The 16884-nt window shown below is 44.7% G+C and overlaps 1 protein-coding gene across 2 annotated transcripts in view; it reads left to right on the top strand.

The window, feature by feature from the left end:
* Positions 1 to 16884, top strand: part of TPD52L1 (TPD52 like 1) — a 108978-nt gene that overhangs the window by 39847 nt on the left and 52247 nt on the right. For both annotated transcript variants that reach the window (XM_077289440.1, XM_077289439.1), the window contains exons 2-3: positions 1391 to 1506; positions 6917 to 7065. In XM_077289440.1, coding sequence (XP_077145555.1) covers positions 1391 to 1506; positions 6917 to 7065 — 265 coding nt within the window. The remainder of the gene's footprint in view (positions 1 to 1390; positions 1507 to 6916; positions 7066 to 16884) is intronic.

The raw sequence follows: 16884 nt of genomic DNA, 5'->3' as shown, positions 1-16884 counted from the left end.
TTAGTAACCCGATATTTACCCTGGTTACAAGTAAAAAAAAACAAACAGTACATACTCACGTTCCGATGTCTGTCACGTCCCCCGCTGTCAGCTTCCTGCGCCGGCCGTAAAGCAGAGCACAGCGGTGACGTCACCGCTGTGCTCTGCTTTACGGCCGGTGCTGACAGTCAGTGCAGGGAAGCTGACGCCGGGGGACGTGACAGACATCGGAATGTGAGTATGTACTGTTTTTTTTTTTAACTTTTACAATGGTAACCAGGGTAAATATCGGGTTACTAAGCGCGGCCCTGCGCTTAGTAACCCGATATTTACCCTGGTTACAAGTGAACACATCGCTGGATCGGCGTCACACATGCCGATCCAGCGATGACAGCGGGTGATCAGCGACCAAATAAAGGTCCTGATCATTCCCTAGGTGACCAACGATCTCCCAGCAGGGGCCTGATCGTTGGTCGTTGTCACACATAACGAGATCGTTAAACGGGATCGTTGCTACGTCACCAAAAGCGTGACATTGCAACGATATCGTTAACGAAATCGTTATGTGTGAAGGTACCTTTACTCATTGAGGAGCGCCCACTCACCCCCCCACCAACAAGGATATGATGAGGCTGGTAAGCTGTGTACACATGTTGAGACTAACCCTTTAATAAACTCCTTTTAAACTTATATAAATGACTTATCTCAATATATTTACTACTGTCACAACGATTCCTGTATTTTTGGTGGCAAAAATAGCAGAAAAAATACTGGGTCATGAATGGACATCTGTCATGTCTCTTAAGAACCGAAGATATTGTCAATTACCAACCTTGAGTGCGGAAGCCCTTTTAACACTAAACAACATAATAACCGAAGAAGAACTGGAGAACACAATTTAAAGAATTGCCCCAGGGTAAAGCCCCAGGATCTGATGGGTTCACATATTTATACTACAAAACATTCCAAAAAGAATTAATGGCCTTTATGTTACCGCTCTTTAATTCCTTCATGTCGGGTTCTCCCATTCCCCCCTCTATGCTAAGTTCACATATCACAGTAATACATAAACAGGGAAAGGACCCTGTAAGTAAGACTAGTCAGATTTAAAAAATTTTGCTCCATCACTAAGGGGTTAAAGATAGGTACGCAGGCCGCATGCAGGCCGCATGCAGAAGTAGGCGGAGCTAGCGGCGGAGGTGCGGCCAAGGGCGGGGCTTCACGGAGGAAGTCCACAGCCCTCCGCAGCTCCTACAAACGCAACTGTGAAACTAGCCTAAGATCTTTGATTTTCTTTTGTCATAATTTCTTCAGCATTTTACTCAAAATGATGTGTTTGTGCAACCCCATGTGAATGTGTCATCACTTCTGACAGGTTACTGATTGTATCAGAATGCTTACTTCTTTACAGATCTCTTGGATACCCAGCCACTGCAGGAAACAGATGAAGAACTGGCGGCTGACATTGACTATACAGAAATAATATCCGAGGAAGAGAAAGAAGAGCTCAAGAATGAACTCGCTAAGGTAGACTTCACTTTACACTTTCATTTTTATTAGTATCTTGGAATAGAAAAAAATACAATACTTTGGACCACAAATATGTAACTAAATACACTTTTTCCAAATAATGATTAATATTTATGGACAAAATCTATTCACTAAACTTTTTAATAACTAGTATATACTTGAATAATTACTGCACTAAGCGCTTTCAGTCATGGAGTCTCTGTGCATTCTCAAATCAAACATTACTTCACAACCGTGAGAATTAAACAATGCATAAGCAAAATATAAACAATTATTAGTTTTCACGGATCGTTAGCCTCAAAAATACATCAAGATACCCAACTTCTTTGAGTACATTTTATCTAAAGAACATCAGCTTACAAAACATTCCAAGGATGTCAGCTGTTAAAATTGTCATAACATGATTTTGTAAATCTGGTATGTATCTATGACATAGCAAGGAAAATAACATATTAGCAAAGTATAGGTTATAATAGCTATATTGATCATGTTCTTTATCACTTGCTATGTAGTCAAAAAATGTAATCATATTTCCAATAGATCTGCAATACCGTTTTTTTTTAACTTCATTTTAATTATTTGATGTGTAAAAAAAAATCTCATGTACCCTATAGACTGTGAGCCCTCGCGGGCAGGGTCCTCTCTCCTTTTTTACTTGTGTGTGCCTCGTATTGCTCATCTTTATTGTACTTGTCTTTGCATGCCCCTTTTCACATGTAAAGTGCCATGGAATAAATGGTGCTATGGGACCAGCATCTGGCTCAAGCTGATACTGTGCGGCTGGTTACTGCTGTCCTTCCAGGCTCAGCCATCGTAACCAGTACTGATCAGCGGTGAGCGGGCGCTCCTGGGACCAAGTCCTGCTTTTCTTCTTCTGAGCATGTTCAAGGGATAACCTCCTATTGGAGGTCGGGGGTCACATGCTCAGATCCTGTAGCAGCTCCTATTGGACCACTAGGAAGGTCCTGGAGAGCTTCTGCCATAAAAGGTTCGCATGGCCGCATGGCCATGCGCTAGTATAAACCTGTTATTGTGTGTGTGGATGTATGCCTGTTCTGGTGATTGCTGCTTAATCATACCCATTCCTAGTGATGTTGAATGCTCGCGAATGTTGGAGCTACCTAGTGCCTGACAGTGCTATCCTAGACACGAGCACGATCCTACTGCGTCAAACCCGCAGCGACCGCCAGTGCTGCGCCGTGCGCAATCAGTGCGCTTTCCTAGCCCTAGTTAGGGTGGTTAGTGGTGTCCGCCAGAGCAGCGCTGAACGCACTCTGTGCAGTAATCTTTAATCAGTCCTGACAACCGGTCAGTGTAGGGTGCGAACTCCCGCTTGATCTCTGCGTCCTCAGGCGCGGGCTCAAAAGCCACCGAGGGCCAGAGCGAGATCATTCACCAGCATAGTGGGGGTGAGTTTCAGGGATCCCACTAGCGTCCATCTGCTGCACCCTGTGACCGCTAACAGGGCACAGCATTTCCTTTGTTTTCCTGCGACGCAACAGAGTTCACATCAATTCATACCGGGTGACGGAACCCGTGTTTATTCTGGCGTAGTACTGCCATATAGTGCCGCCATTACCTAGCAGCAGGTTCCATCTCTGCACGGTGGACCCCGGGCTGCGAATGCACCTTTTACTATCTTTTTATTTATTCGGTGCGTTCCGCCAGCCCTAACAAGTATTTGCTGTTTTTTTTGTATCAGGATGCAGGTCTGTTTAGCAACTTAAACTAGTTCTGTTTCTCCGTTGTACTTTTCAAGTAGTCCTAAGCAGCAATCCCAGCAACCTTCTATATAACTCCTTTAAACAGACATGTTCTGATCTGGACATCCAGCAGTTACGTGACCTGAACAGTGCTGTCTGTGCATCGCTTTGCTCTCATCACATTGTTGGATCACATATTATTATGTCTCTAAAGCAGTTTAATTGAGTAACTATACGCTAAATTACTGTATATTGTGACGCTAGCCACTACCTAATCTAATGCTAGTCACAACTCATGGACTTTCCGTGAGGCAGGATAGTCAAGATGTCAGTACCAATAAGGTTCATAATAGACAAAGGGAAAAGACAAAAGCATAGTCAGGTAACAGTTTGAGTTCAGATTGTCAGGAAGTTAGAAGATCAAGACAAAGGGGTAAGTCAAACGGAAGGTCAACGGTAAATCCAAAGTTGGCAGTGGAGATCAGAATACAAATCAGATCACAGAGCAAGCACGCACACACTTGAGCAATGTTACAATTGCCAGAATCCTAAATAGCTCCTTACTTACCCAGAATGGATGACGCATGGAGGAGATCTCACAGACCAAGCCAGATAGGACAGCTGAGCTGTCATTCACAATACTCACACCTCTGCCTCAGATTGGGCAGTAGAGCTGTCATTCACAATACTGACAGCTCAGCGAGTCCTCAATCCCATAGCGTGGCAGACTTGTCATTCACAGCGTCCATAGGAAACAGTGAGTGGTGGAATCGTGACATATGTTATCAGTAATAAGATGGTGCCCTCACCTGTACAGCATATCTGAGCTGCATAAATCTGATACTGACATAAGGTTTACACAAAAAAAAAACGAACAAGTTCAAATAATGGCCCCCCTCATGTTGGTAAGATGTATGGACTCTTGTAGCAGTCTAAATCCTATAAGGACATAGGTGTTCCACCTCACTCCACCATTATGTAGTCCCCCATCCTTAGCCCCTTCCAGATAAATATGTCCCCAATCCCGGGCCTCTTCCTGGTATATATATCCCCCCATCATGGGCCCATCCTGATATATATGGCTTCCATCCTAGTATACATGTCCTGTATCCTGGGCACCTTCCTGGTATATATGTCCTTCATTGGGGGCCCATCCTGGAATATATGTCTCTCATCCTGGTAAATATGTCTCCCATCCTGGCCCCTTCCTGGTAAATATGTCTCCTATCCTGAGCCCCTTCCTGATATATATGTCCCTCATCCTGGTATATATGTCTCCTATCCTGGCGCCATCCTCGTATATATGTCTCCCAACCTGGGACCCTTTCTAGTATATATGTCCCCCATCTTGGTATATATGTCGCCCATCCTGGTATATACAGGTGGTTCTCACAAAATTAGAATATCAGCAAAAATTTAATTTATTTCAGTTCTTCAATACAAAAGGTGAAACACATATATAGAGTAATTACAAACAGAGTGATCTATTTCAAATGATTATTTTGGTTAATGTTGATGATTACAGCCAATGAAAACCTAAAAGTCATTAGCTCAGTAAATTAGAATGTTTTGTAACACTAGCTTGAAAAATGATTTTGAAATGTATGTTCAGTAAATGCACTCAATACTTTGTCGGGGCTCCTTTTGCATCAATTACTGCATCAATGCTGTGTGGCATGGTGGCGATCAGCCTGTGGCACTGCTGATGTGTTATGGAAGCCCAGGTTGCTTTGATAGCAGTCTTCAGCTCATCTGCATGTTGGGTCTGGTGTCTGTCATCTACCTCTTGACACTACCCCATAGATTCTCTGTGAGGTTATGGTCAGGCGAGTTTGCTGGCCAATCAAGCACAGTGATACTGTTGTTTTTAAACCAGGTATTGGTACTTTTGGCAGTGAGGACAGGTGCCAAGTCCTGCTGGAGAATGAAATTTCTATCTCCAAAAAGCTTGTTGGCAGAGAGAAGCATGAAGTGCTCTAAAATTTCCTGGTAGACAGCTGCGCTGACTTTGGTTTTGATAAAATACAGTGGACCTAGACCAGCAGATGACATGGCTCCCAAACCATCACTCATTGTGGAAACTTCACACTAGACCTCAAGCAGCTTGGATTGTGTGCCTCTCCACTCTTCCTCCAGACTCTGGGACCTTGATTTGCAAATGAAATGCAAAATGTACTTTCATTTGAAAAAAAGACCTTGGACCACTGAGCAACAGTCCAGTTCTTTTTCTCCTTGGCCCAGGTAAGACGCTTCTGGTGTTGTCTATTGGTCATGAGTGGCTTGACACAATTAATGTGACACTTGTAGCCCGTGTCCTGGATACGTCTGTTTGTGATGGCTCTTGTAGCAATGACTCCAGTAACAGTTCACTCCATGTGAATCTCTCCCAAATTTTTGAATTGCCTTTTCTTAGCAATCCTTTCAAGGCTGCGGTTATGCCGGTTGCTTGTGCACCTTTTTCTACCACACTTTTTCCTTCCACTCAACTTTCCATTAATATGCTTAGATACAGCACTCTGTGAACAGCCAGCTTCTTTAGCAATGACTTTTGTGGCTTACCCTCCTTGTGGAGTGTGTCAATGACTGCCTTCTAAACATCTGTCAGGTTAGCAGTCTTCCCCCTGATTGTGGAGCCTACTGAAACAGACTAAGGGACCTTTTAAACGCTTAGCCTTTGCAGGTGTTTTTGTTAATTATTCTAATTTACTGAGATAATGACTTTTGGGTTTTCATTGGCTGTAAGCCATAATCATCAACATTAACAGAAATAAACACTTTAAATAGATCACTCTATTTGTAATGACTCTATATAATATGTGAGTTTTACTTTTTGTATGGAAGAACTGAAATAAATTTACTTTTTGATGATATTCTAATTTTGTGAGAAGTGCTGGTATTTCTTCCATCCTGTTATATACTGTATTTCTCCCATCCTGACATATAAGTCCCTCATCCTGGTATATATTGTATGTCTCTCATCTGGGCTCATTTTCATATATACGTCTCCTATCCTGGTAGATATGTCCCCCGTTCTGCCACTGCTCTTTAATGCATAAAAAAATAAACAAGTCTACTCATCTTCCCACCGCTCCCCCCACTGCACAACATCCTGTTCTTAAGCCAGCAGCTGAAATCTGTGTGCAAGCGACAGGCAGCGCATGATGTCACTGCCATGTGCAGCCTGTGACTGGCTTATCGATGTCAGATGCCGGTCCCTGATTGGCTGGCGGTGTGTATTGCAGCACAGGGACGGTCTCTGCCCTGCAATATATTTTAGCTGAATGTGCTTTCTCAGATGCACATCCAGCTGAAGAATGCATTGGCATTGGCGGGCCTCCCTTCCGTATGACTACAGTCACGGTCGTGACCTCTACGACCATGATCTTTATGCCCGATTTCATATATTCACTTATACAACAGAGGTACCTATGCATGTTTTAGGGCTGAGTTGTGATTGTGGCCTCTGCTTCATGGAGTATTAAATAATAGATGTTCTCAAGTGAGCAAAGACTTTTTTTTCTATTGCTGATTTGGTGAAGATGCATTAGAGAACTCTAGCAACAATGATAAGTAGAGGAGGTACTGTCAGAGATGTATAATTATTATCAGCATCCCCAAATTGACACTTTCTGCTAATGACTCTTGAATGCTAATTTGTTTCTGTTATCTTTGACATGTTTTTTCCAACTTCTATGTTTGTATAGCTAGAAGATGAAATTGTAACTCTACGTCAAGTATTAGCTGCCAAAGAGAAGCACCTGGCAGAGATAAAGCATAAGCTGGGAGTCAGCATGATGAATGAGCTGAAGCAGAACTTTAGTCGCAGCTGGCACGATGTGCAGACCCATTCTGCGTAAGTGTCTATCTCAAACTATTCATTATATGACCTCAATGAGTGTAATTGTCCCATTTGTTCATTACAGTCCTAGTTATTTCTATATAAATTTGTGTCAATTACTGTGTTTTTGTCACGATTTTACTCCTCAGTGTGTGTGGGATGCAGTTACTGATGGCTCAGCTGTCCAGTCTGGTACAGGGGCGTGCTGAAGCTCTCAGTACTATGATTGACAGCTCAATATCTAGTTAGGTGCAGGGTCATGTTGAGCTGTCTGTGTTTTGATTTAAAGCTCAGCCATCCAATCTCAAATTGGGTGGTGCTGGCTGTCTCCAGGTGTTCTTTGTCCCAAGTGATTGCTCTGCTAATTAGCTGGGCTTTTAGTCCCAGACCTCTGCCAGACGTACATTCAGCTCTGTGTTTTTTCTCTCTTTGCCTTGTGTTCTGCTTGTTCATCGTTCATTGCCTGACCTTGGACCTCATTTTGACCATCCGTCTGTTTAACCCCCGTGTTCTGATCCGCTATCATCATGGTATTTTTCCCTCCGACTGCTATTTGATTACACCTTTGTCTCTTCCCTCTGTTTATAATATTCTCTCATTGATTTTGAATATCCTAACCCATGGCTTGTCCGTAAGAAGTGACTTAGCATTACGTTATGTCTGGCCTATACGTTTTTCTTTTCCAGCAGTATGGATCCTGTGCACAAACTTATTGACCAAGTGGCAAATTTTACGAAAATGACTGAGGATCTGGCTAAGGAATGCCAGAGTCTGGAGTCATTACAATATCAGTTGCAGGGTCAGATAATTAATTTTATGAATACTTCTATTGTGTTCCACTGCCAGCAGTGGCTGTGATGTTAGTACCCTCTGACGTACAGTTGGTCTTTCCTGAACTTGTAATAGCCCTCCCTGATAAATTTTCAGGAGAGAAAGATCGGTGTAGGGTGTTCATGGGAGCTGTAGGTTATTTTTTATCTTGCGTACCTGGTCGTCAGCGGATGAGTTCCAGTGGGTGGGAATAATCATGTCCCTACTGCAAAGGGGTCCTCAGACCTGGGCATTTTCCTTGTCCCCACAAGCCCCAGAACGGTTTTCTGTTGACGCCTTTTTTGACATTTATATCTGACTGATGATGCACCCGGCAGGGTCCATGTAGCTGAGGCTAGGATCATGAACCTGGCAAGGGGGTCGCACAGCTGAGGACTACTGCATTGAGTTTCGGCAGTGCTCCAATGAAGTTCGGTGGAACAATGTAGCTCTCAGGTGCCAGTTTCACAAACGCTTTCCGAAACTCTTATAGAAGCTCTCCAGGGTCCAAATTATTTGTGCCCGTGTGTCTAAGATTGCGTCTGTTACAGGAGTTTCATGATTCAGTCTTGAGTGGTTATTCTACTACATGAAGAGCCATTACTACACTTTTTGATTGCTGTCCATGCATAATGATATTAAATACTTTGTATTTGCTTGTGAAGTCTGTGCATGCGCTAACCTCAGTGATAGACGGCCAGCGCTCTGGTGGGAAAACGGTTATCTGGGTGGTGGTTGACCAATTCAGCAAACAAGTTCATTTTGTTTCTTTGTCAGGATTACCTAATGCAGAAACACTCTCAAGGTGGTTTATTTATCATATTGTAAGGTAACATGGGATCACTCTTAATATTGTGTCTGATAGGGTAGTGCAATTTACCTATATATTCTGCAGAGCCTTTTGTGGCAAACTCGGAATTGACTTTTCATTTTCATCTGCTTACCACCCTGAAATCAATGGTTAGACTGAGAACAATTCAATCTCCAGAACAAATTTTAAAGTTCTTTGCGGCAGTTCAGCAGAAGGATTGGTCTTCATTTTTACCTCTCACTGAGTTTGTCTTTAACTGTTGAGTAAATCAGTATACTGGAACATCAACATTTTTTTGTAATTGTGGTTTTCATCCCTATTTTGATGATTTTTTTTTACTATTAGTTCTGAATGTCCTGGGGTGGAGGTCACTGGGTAGAAACTTGGGGATGTCTGAAGGGAAGTTCAGAAGAATATTAGGACGACTCAAATTCACCAGAAAGCCGATAGAAGATGTTCGGGTGGCCCTGTTTTTAAGATTAAGGTTTAGTTGTCATCTAGGAATATTAAACTTAAAGTGCTGTCTGTGATGTTGGGACCAAAGTTTATTGGTCCGCATGAGATCCTGGAGGTGGTTAATTTGGTGGCATTCAGATTAAAGCTTCCTCCATCCCTTCGCATCCCTAACGTGTTCCATAAATCCCTACTGGCCCTTCAGCAGTGTCTCCCTCATCTCCGCCTCCTCCAGTTCCTGACGACAGTGGCTTGGAGAATGAGGTTCAGAGGGTTGTGATTTCTCATAGGGTCCAAAATTCCCTCCAGTACCTCACCCACTGGAGGAGATATGGACCAGAGGAGAGATCCTGGGTCCCAGCTCAAGATGTAAAGACCAAGCGGTTAGTCAGGGCCTTCTATCTAAAATTTCCTGGGAAATCTGGTGGACCGGTGGCCTGTCACGATTCCACCTTTCGGTGTTTCTGGAATGTAGTTACTGATTGATCAGCCATCTGATACAAGGGCATGCTGAAGGTGTCATTACCTTGACAGCTAAGTGTCCGATGTGGTGCGGGGACATGCTGAGCTGTTGGTGTTTTGACTGACAGCTCTGCTGTCCAATCTGAGACTGGGTGCTGCTGGCTGTCTCCCGATGTTCATTGTCCTAGTTGATTGCTCTGCTACTGAGCAGGGCTGTTAGTCCCAGAACTCTGTCAGACGTACATTCAGCTCTGTATGGTTTATCTCATTGTGCCTTGTGTTCTGCTTGTTGATCTTTTGACTGACTGACCTTGGACCTCATTCTGACCATCCTTCTGTTTAACCCCTTTGTTCTGATCCGCTGTCTCCCTGGTATTTGGACCTGGGACTGTTACCTGACTACACCTTTGTCTCTTCCCTTTGTTTATGACGTACCCTTCTGGCATTTGACCTCAAATTCCTTGACTATCCTAACTCACTGCCTGTTTCTGAGAAGTTACTCAGCGTCACAGTTTTGAACTGCACTCAAAATATATAATGACAAAAATATTAGGCCACCCAAAAGTATTGAGACGGACCTTTGATTAATCATTGAATTCTGGTTTTACATTCAGTCCCATTGCCATAGGCGTATAAATCCAGCCCTTATGCAGGCAGTCTGTTATTCCTACATTTGTGAAAGAACAAGTCTCTCTATAGAGTTCTCAATACGAGTGTGGTACTGTAATAGTATGTCATTGTTACAACAAAAATGAAAACGCCGGTTTGTGTAATATGTAGGTGCACATTAAAACCTAGGATAAAGACAATCAAAAAATAACCTGCAGTATGTAAATAAATAGCAGCAATACTTTTTTTTTATAAAAAAAAATGTCAAGTACCTTATGTATTTTGCTGTTATTTATTTACTTACTACTGGGAATCTGTTCACAATTACAATAAGTCAGTTCATTAAATTTCTTTCCTCATAAATAATCCTCAATTAACTGTAGGTGCTGTCAAAGAGAAGCAAAAGCATTTAGGAACTATTTACTGAGACATGAAGTGGCAGACCATGTAAAGTACAGCGCAAACTCGCCAGGTGCTGAGGCATATAGTGGATAGAGGTCTATCACACTGCTAACACAAGAGGTCCAAATGTTTTCTAGAATTAACTTCAGCTGAAAAACTGCATCAGAAATTTCATGGCATGGGTTTCTATAACCGAGCATCTACAAGTAAACCTTACATCACCAAGCACAATGGCAAGCATCTGATAGAGTAGTATAAAGCATACCACCACTGGACCTTGAAGCAGGGAAGTGTTCTTTGGAGTGACAAAACAATCTTCTCAATCTATGGCAGTCCTAAACCTCAGGCGCAGTTTGTTTAACAGAAAACAAAGTATGCTTTGTGCATTGACTGCAACACTCATTTTTTGGCTGCAGAACTATCAACACTAAGACTGGAGAAAATAGTCTAAGTGCTGGACTCGAGAAGAGTGATAAAAGCAAAGTTTGTTTTTTTAAAACAGACTGTGCTTGGCCAGGGATAGGGGTTTTCTGGAATTGGAAAATCACTTTAATGCCTTAAAGGGAACCTGTCACCCCCAAAATGGCTGGTGAGGTAAGCTCACCGGCATCAGGGGCTTATCTACAGCATTCTGTAATGCTGTAGATAAGCCCCCGATGTTACCTGAAAGAGGAGAAAAAGACGTTAGATTATACTCACCCAGGGGCGGTCCCGGTGCGTTCAGGTCGGATGGGTGTCTCCGGTCCGCTCCAGCGCCTCCCATCTTCATTCCATGACGTCCTCTTCGGGTCTTTACGCCGCGGCTCGTCATGAGGACGTCATGGAATGAAGATGGGAGGCGCCGGAGCGGACCGGAGACACCCATTTGACCAGACCGCACCGGGACCGCCCCTGGGTGAGTATAATCTAACATTTTTTTCTCCTCTTTCAGGTAACATCGGGGGCTTATCTACAGCATTACAGAATGCTGTAGATAAGCCCCTGATGCCAGTGAGCTTACCTCACCAGCCATTTTAGGGGTGACAGGTTCCCTTTAACTTGCCAAGACATTTTGGACAATTGTATGGTTCCAGTGTTGTAGGAACAGTTTGGGGAAGACTCATTTCTGTTTCAGCATGACTGTGCTGCAGTACACAAAGGAAAGTTCATAAAGTAATGGTTGTGTGAGTTTGGGTTAAAATAACTTGACTGGCCCTAACAGAGCTTGGATCTCAACCCCATTGAACAACTTTGGAATGAGCTAGAATGAGAACCAGGCTCAAAACCTCAAAAATGCTCTTCTGGATTACTGGGAAAATTTACATAATTATGCATTCCAAAATCTTGTAGAAAACCTTTTCTAGGCAGCTGTGGGTTACTATTTTTAGGCTGGGGGGGCAATATCCATGGCCATTTACAGACCTGAGAATACCAGCCCCAGCTGTCTGCTTTAGCTTAGCTGGTTGTCAAAAATGAGGGGACCCCACAACATTTTTTAAAATTATTTATTTAAATAATTAAAAAAATTGTATCTCTCTATCTCTGATAACCAGCCTTGCTGAAGATGACAGCTAAGGGTTGCATTCCCCAGCTGTGAGTTTTGCCTGGCTAGTTATCAAAAATACATACCTTTTTTTAATTAATTACAGCGCAGGCGGCCACTGATGAATACTCTCATCAGCCGCCGCCTGCCCTTGCTGTTATTTGCAACAGCAGGCGTTGGATGATCAGAGCAGTAGTCCCATCAGCTGATACCAGTGACTGGAGGTAAACTTTTTACCTCCGATCACAACTGCGGGCTCACGCTATCTTTTGACAGCATGGGAAAAGTGACTGTCTGACTGGTGGGGATGATTTTACCCCCAATCGGAAGCGGTGTTTGCCTCGCTGTCATGCACATGAATGGATGTTCATGGATGTTCGGGCCCCCCATTCAAGTGAATGGGGTCTGGGTTTCGGGTACTGTTCTGGTACCCTAACTGAAACTTTTTGTAACTGTTCGGCCGGACCCACCTGACCCGAACATCCAGGTGTCTCTACCCGTAAACTCTCCAACATTTTCTCACATTACACCAACAAACTTAAGTGTAATTTATAGGGATTTTATGTGATATACAAACACAAAATTGCAATTATTTGTGTAGTGTAAAGGAATTGATTAGTGATGAGCGAGCATGTTCGAATAAGGTGTTATCCGAGCACACTCGTTTGCTAATAGAGTATATTCGGTGTGCTTGAATACTATTTTCAAGTCCCCGCAGCTGCATATCTCATGGTTGATCGACAGCCACAACGCATACTGGTATTCCCTGTTTAAGTAATCCCTGCATGTGTTCTGGCTGTTGAACAGCCACAAGACATACAGCCACAGCGATTCAAACATAATATCCGAGGACGCAAAAATCCTTTATTAGCACACGAGCATACACGGATAACACCTTATCCGAGCATGTTTGCTCATCCCTAGAATTGATATATATTACATTAAATTCCCCCCCAAAAAATGTAAGTTTGTAGGTGTAGTTTGATAAAATGTGGAAAAGTTTACGGGTATGAATAGTTTTCAAGGCACTGTATGTGCTCTGTAATGTTTAGATATGAAATATACATCAGAACAAAGAAACAAGAGCTTTAGATTCCCAAATGTAGCTATGTCGAAATAAAATAAATAATTACTAATGTCAAGCAAATTTCTGTAGAAAATGTATATAACTTTATTAGTATTTTAAATACAAGCAAGACAAACCAGTGCACATAATAAATTCAGGAAAGTACTGGACAGATCTAATGAACAATGATGCAACCTGGCAGAGGTAGGCAATCCATATAATAAAGGCACTCAAAAATTATTATTATTATTATTCATTTATATAGCACCATTGATTCCATGGTGCTGTACATGAGAAGGGGTTACATACAAGTTACAGATATCACTTACAGTAGACAAACTTACAATGACAGACTGATACAGAGGGGCGAGGACCCTGCCCTTGCGGGCTTACATTCTTCAGGATTATGGGGAAGGAGACAGTAGGTTGGGGGTTGCAGGAGCTCCGGTGTTGGTGAGGCGGTAGCTTCGGTAGTGATGAGGAGGCAGCGGGGTCATGTATAAAATATGTACCCAGTAAAAAATATGTTAAACTGGGTAACATGACATCACATGCATGTAAAGAAGAGAGTGTTAGGGTTTGCGGACTGCACCGAATATATTTATTGATGTGATTGGTGCGTTCGCAACCCGGGATCCACCGTGCAGGAAATATCCTGCCGCTAAGTGAATGGCGGCACAATATGGCGGTATTAACCAGCTCTGTTAGCTTCACAGAGTGGCCGAGAAAGCAAAGCTCTGTGCCCTGTTAACTCTCACAGAGGCACAGGCTAACTACCCAGAAGAGAGCAGTCAGTGGTCATGCATGCACACAACACTCCTCGCCGGAGGTGCCAGCATTCTAGGGGCTTATTTCAGCCGGGTCCCTGAATACTCTCATACACAATCTCCTCGCTGGAGGTGCCAGCATTCTAGGGGCTTATTTCAGCCGGGTCCCTGAACACATTCACGCATATGACCACAGTGGCGCAAAGCATGTAACTTTAGAAGATACTAGCGCATGGCCGTGCAGCCAAGCGAGCCTTAAATAGCTGCAGCACGTACAAGACCTTCCTAAAGAGAACCAATAAGAGACTGCTACAGAGCCTGCGTACCTACAGGACCTTCCTAGAAAGACCAATAGATTTGGCTGCAGTACCTGAACATGTGACCCTTGATCTCCACTGAGAGATCTTACCCTGGGCATGCTCAGTGTGTGCAAAGCAGGACTTAGTCCCAGAAAAGCCTGTTCGCCGTAGATCAGTGCAGGGTACAATAGCAGAGCCTGGAGAGGCAGCAATAACCCTTTGCACAGAATCAGACTCAGTGAGACGCTGGGACCGACGTCTCCGCTGAGCAGGCTCCACTGTGGCCGATGGAGAATGGGAGACCGCAGCAGACACGGATTGAGATTCCCCCTGTGCAGCAGAGGAAACTCAACTCCTAACATTACCCCCCCCTAGGGCCCCCCCCTCCTTGAGCCCTGCTACGCTCAAAAGCTGCAATGAGCAGCGGAGCCCGAATGTGCTCCACAGGCTCCCAGGTTCTATCCTCTGGACCGTGACCCCTCCAATCCACCAGATAAAATTTCTTGCCACGTACCACCTTGCACCCCACAATAGCATTCACCTCAAACCGTGGATGAACCCGATGTCCCGGCAGATGACTCAGAAAACCGGGACAAATGAATGGGCTTTAAGAGGGAAATGTGAAAGGTATCGGTGATACCAAGTCGTGGAGGAATAGCCAAACGGTAGACCACAGGGTTCACCTGTTCCAGAACCTTGAACGGGCCAATGTAGCGAGGCGAAAACTTAGTGGACTCAACTCGCAGCCTGATGTCACGGGCGGAGAGCCACACTAAGTCGCCAGGAGCAAAGGTCGGAGCGGGGCACCGGTGTGTATCAGCCGAGACCCTCATTCTCTCCTTGGAGGCCCGGAAGGCATCCTGTGTGCGGTCCCAGATGTCACGTGCCTCCACCGCCCAGTCTGCCACCCTAGAATCGGTGGATGACACGAGCATGGGCACAGGGACACGCGGATGCTGGCCGTAATTAAGGAGAAAAGGAGGCTGACCAGTGGAATCGGCTACGGCGTTGTTCAAGGCAAATTCCGCCCAAGGTAGCAAGGATGCCCAGTCATCCTGCCTAGCAGAGACAAAATGTCGTAAGTATGTCACCAGAGTCTCTCTATCAACCCATTTGTCTCGGGATGATATGCAGAGGAGAGATTCAGCTCTATGCTGAGTAAACAGCAGAGCTCTCTCAAAAACTGAGACGCAAACTGGGGACCCCGGTCGCTGACAACTTTATCAGGCACTCCATGTAAGCGGAAAATATGTTTAATGAACAACGCCGCCAAGGCCCGTGCAGAAGGTAACCGTGGTAGCGGCACCAAATGCACCATTTTCGAGAAATGATCGGTGATGACCCAAATGATGGTACAGCCGCGAGACTTGGGCAAACCCACCACAAAGTCCATCCCGACCATCTCTCAGGGCCTGTCTGCCACCGGCATGGGGTAAAGTAACCCAGCAGGCTGTTGCCGTGAGGACCGATTCTGGGCACAGGAGACACACGCCCGAATATAGTCCCCGACGTGACGGGCCATATGCGGCCACCAGTACGTCTTCGCCAAAAGCTCAGATGTCCTCTTGGTTCCAAAATGTCCACCCACTCTGGATGAGTGAGCCGAAGAGAGAACCTCCGGTTGCAAATTCGCTGGTATGAAAGTCTTGCCCGGGGGCACGGACTCTAGCGAAACCGGAGCCAGAGTTCTCAGGCTATCAGAGGGGACAATAAGCCGAGGCTCCTCATCCTCCTCCTCAGATGACACTACGGAGCGGGAGAGAGCGTCGGCACGAATGTTCTTCTCCCTAGATAGAAAATGGAGAGTAAAATGGAACCGGGAGAAGAACAGGGACCATCTGGCCTGGCGAGAATTCAGCCGCTGGGCCGTCTGTATGTACACCAAGTTTTTTGTGGTCGGTGAATACTTGGAAGGGAAAGCTCCCTCCCTCCAAGAGGTGTCTCCACTCAGAAAAAGCCAACTTCATTGCTAGCAACTCCCTGTCCCCGATGGAATAATTCCTCTCCGCTGGTGTGAAGGTCTTGGAGAAGAAGAAGCAAGGATGCTTCCGACCTTGAGCATCCTTTTGGAAAAGGACTGCTCCAGCACCAACGGATGAGGCATCCACCTCCATTATAAATGGCTTATCTACATCGGGGCGATGTAAAGTAGGAGCGCTAGCGAAGTGTGATTTAATCGAAAGGAATGCCTTGGAGACATCCTCTGACCACAACTTGGGATTTGCTCCCTTCTTGGTGAGGGCAACCAAGGGAGCTACCAAAGTTGAAAAGTGTGGGATGAACTGGCGATAGTAATTGATGAACCCCATAAAGCGCTGCACCGCTTTAAGTGAATGGGGTTCCTGCCAGTCCATCACAGCCTGTAGTTTGGCAGGATCCATAGCCAAACCCTGGGCAGAGATGATATAACCAAGGAATGGCAAGGACTCCTGCTCAAACACACACTTCTCCAACTTGGCGTAGAGGGAGTTTGCCCGTAAGAGGTCGAAGACTTTGCGAACATCTCTCCGGTGGGAGTCAATATCTGGAGAGTAGATGAGAATATCATCCAGATAGACTACGACCGAGGTGGTGAGCCTCTCCCGGAAGATGTCGTTCACAAAGTCTTGGAAAACGGCTGGGGCATTACAGAG

The sequence above is a fragment of the Ranitomeya variabilis genome, chromosome 2 (genome assembly GCF_051348905.1).
Source record: "Ranitomeya variabilis isolate aRanVar5 chromosome 2, aRanVar5.hap1, whole genome shotgun sequence".
NCBI classification, from domain to species: domain Eukaryota; kingdom Metazoa; phylum Chordata; class Amphibia; order Anura; family Dendrobatidae; genus Ranitomeya; species Ranitomeya variabilis.
This window is presented reverse-complemented; position numbering and strand designations above follow the sequence as displayed.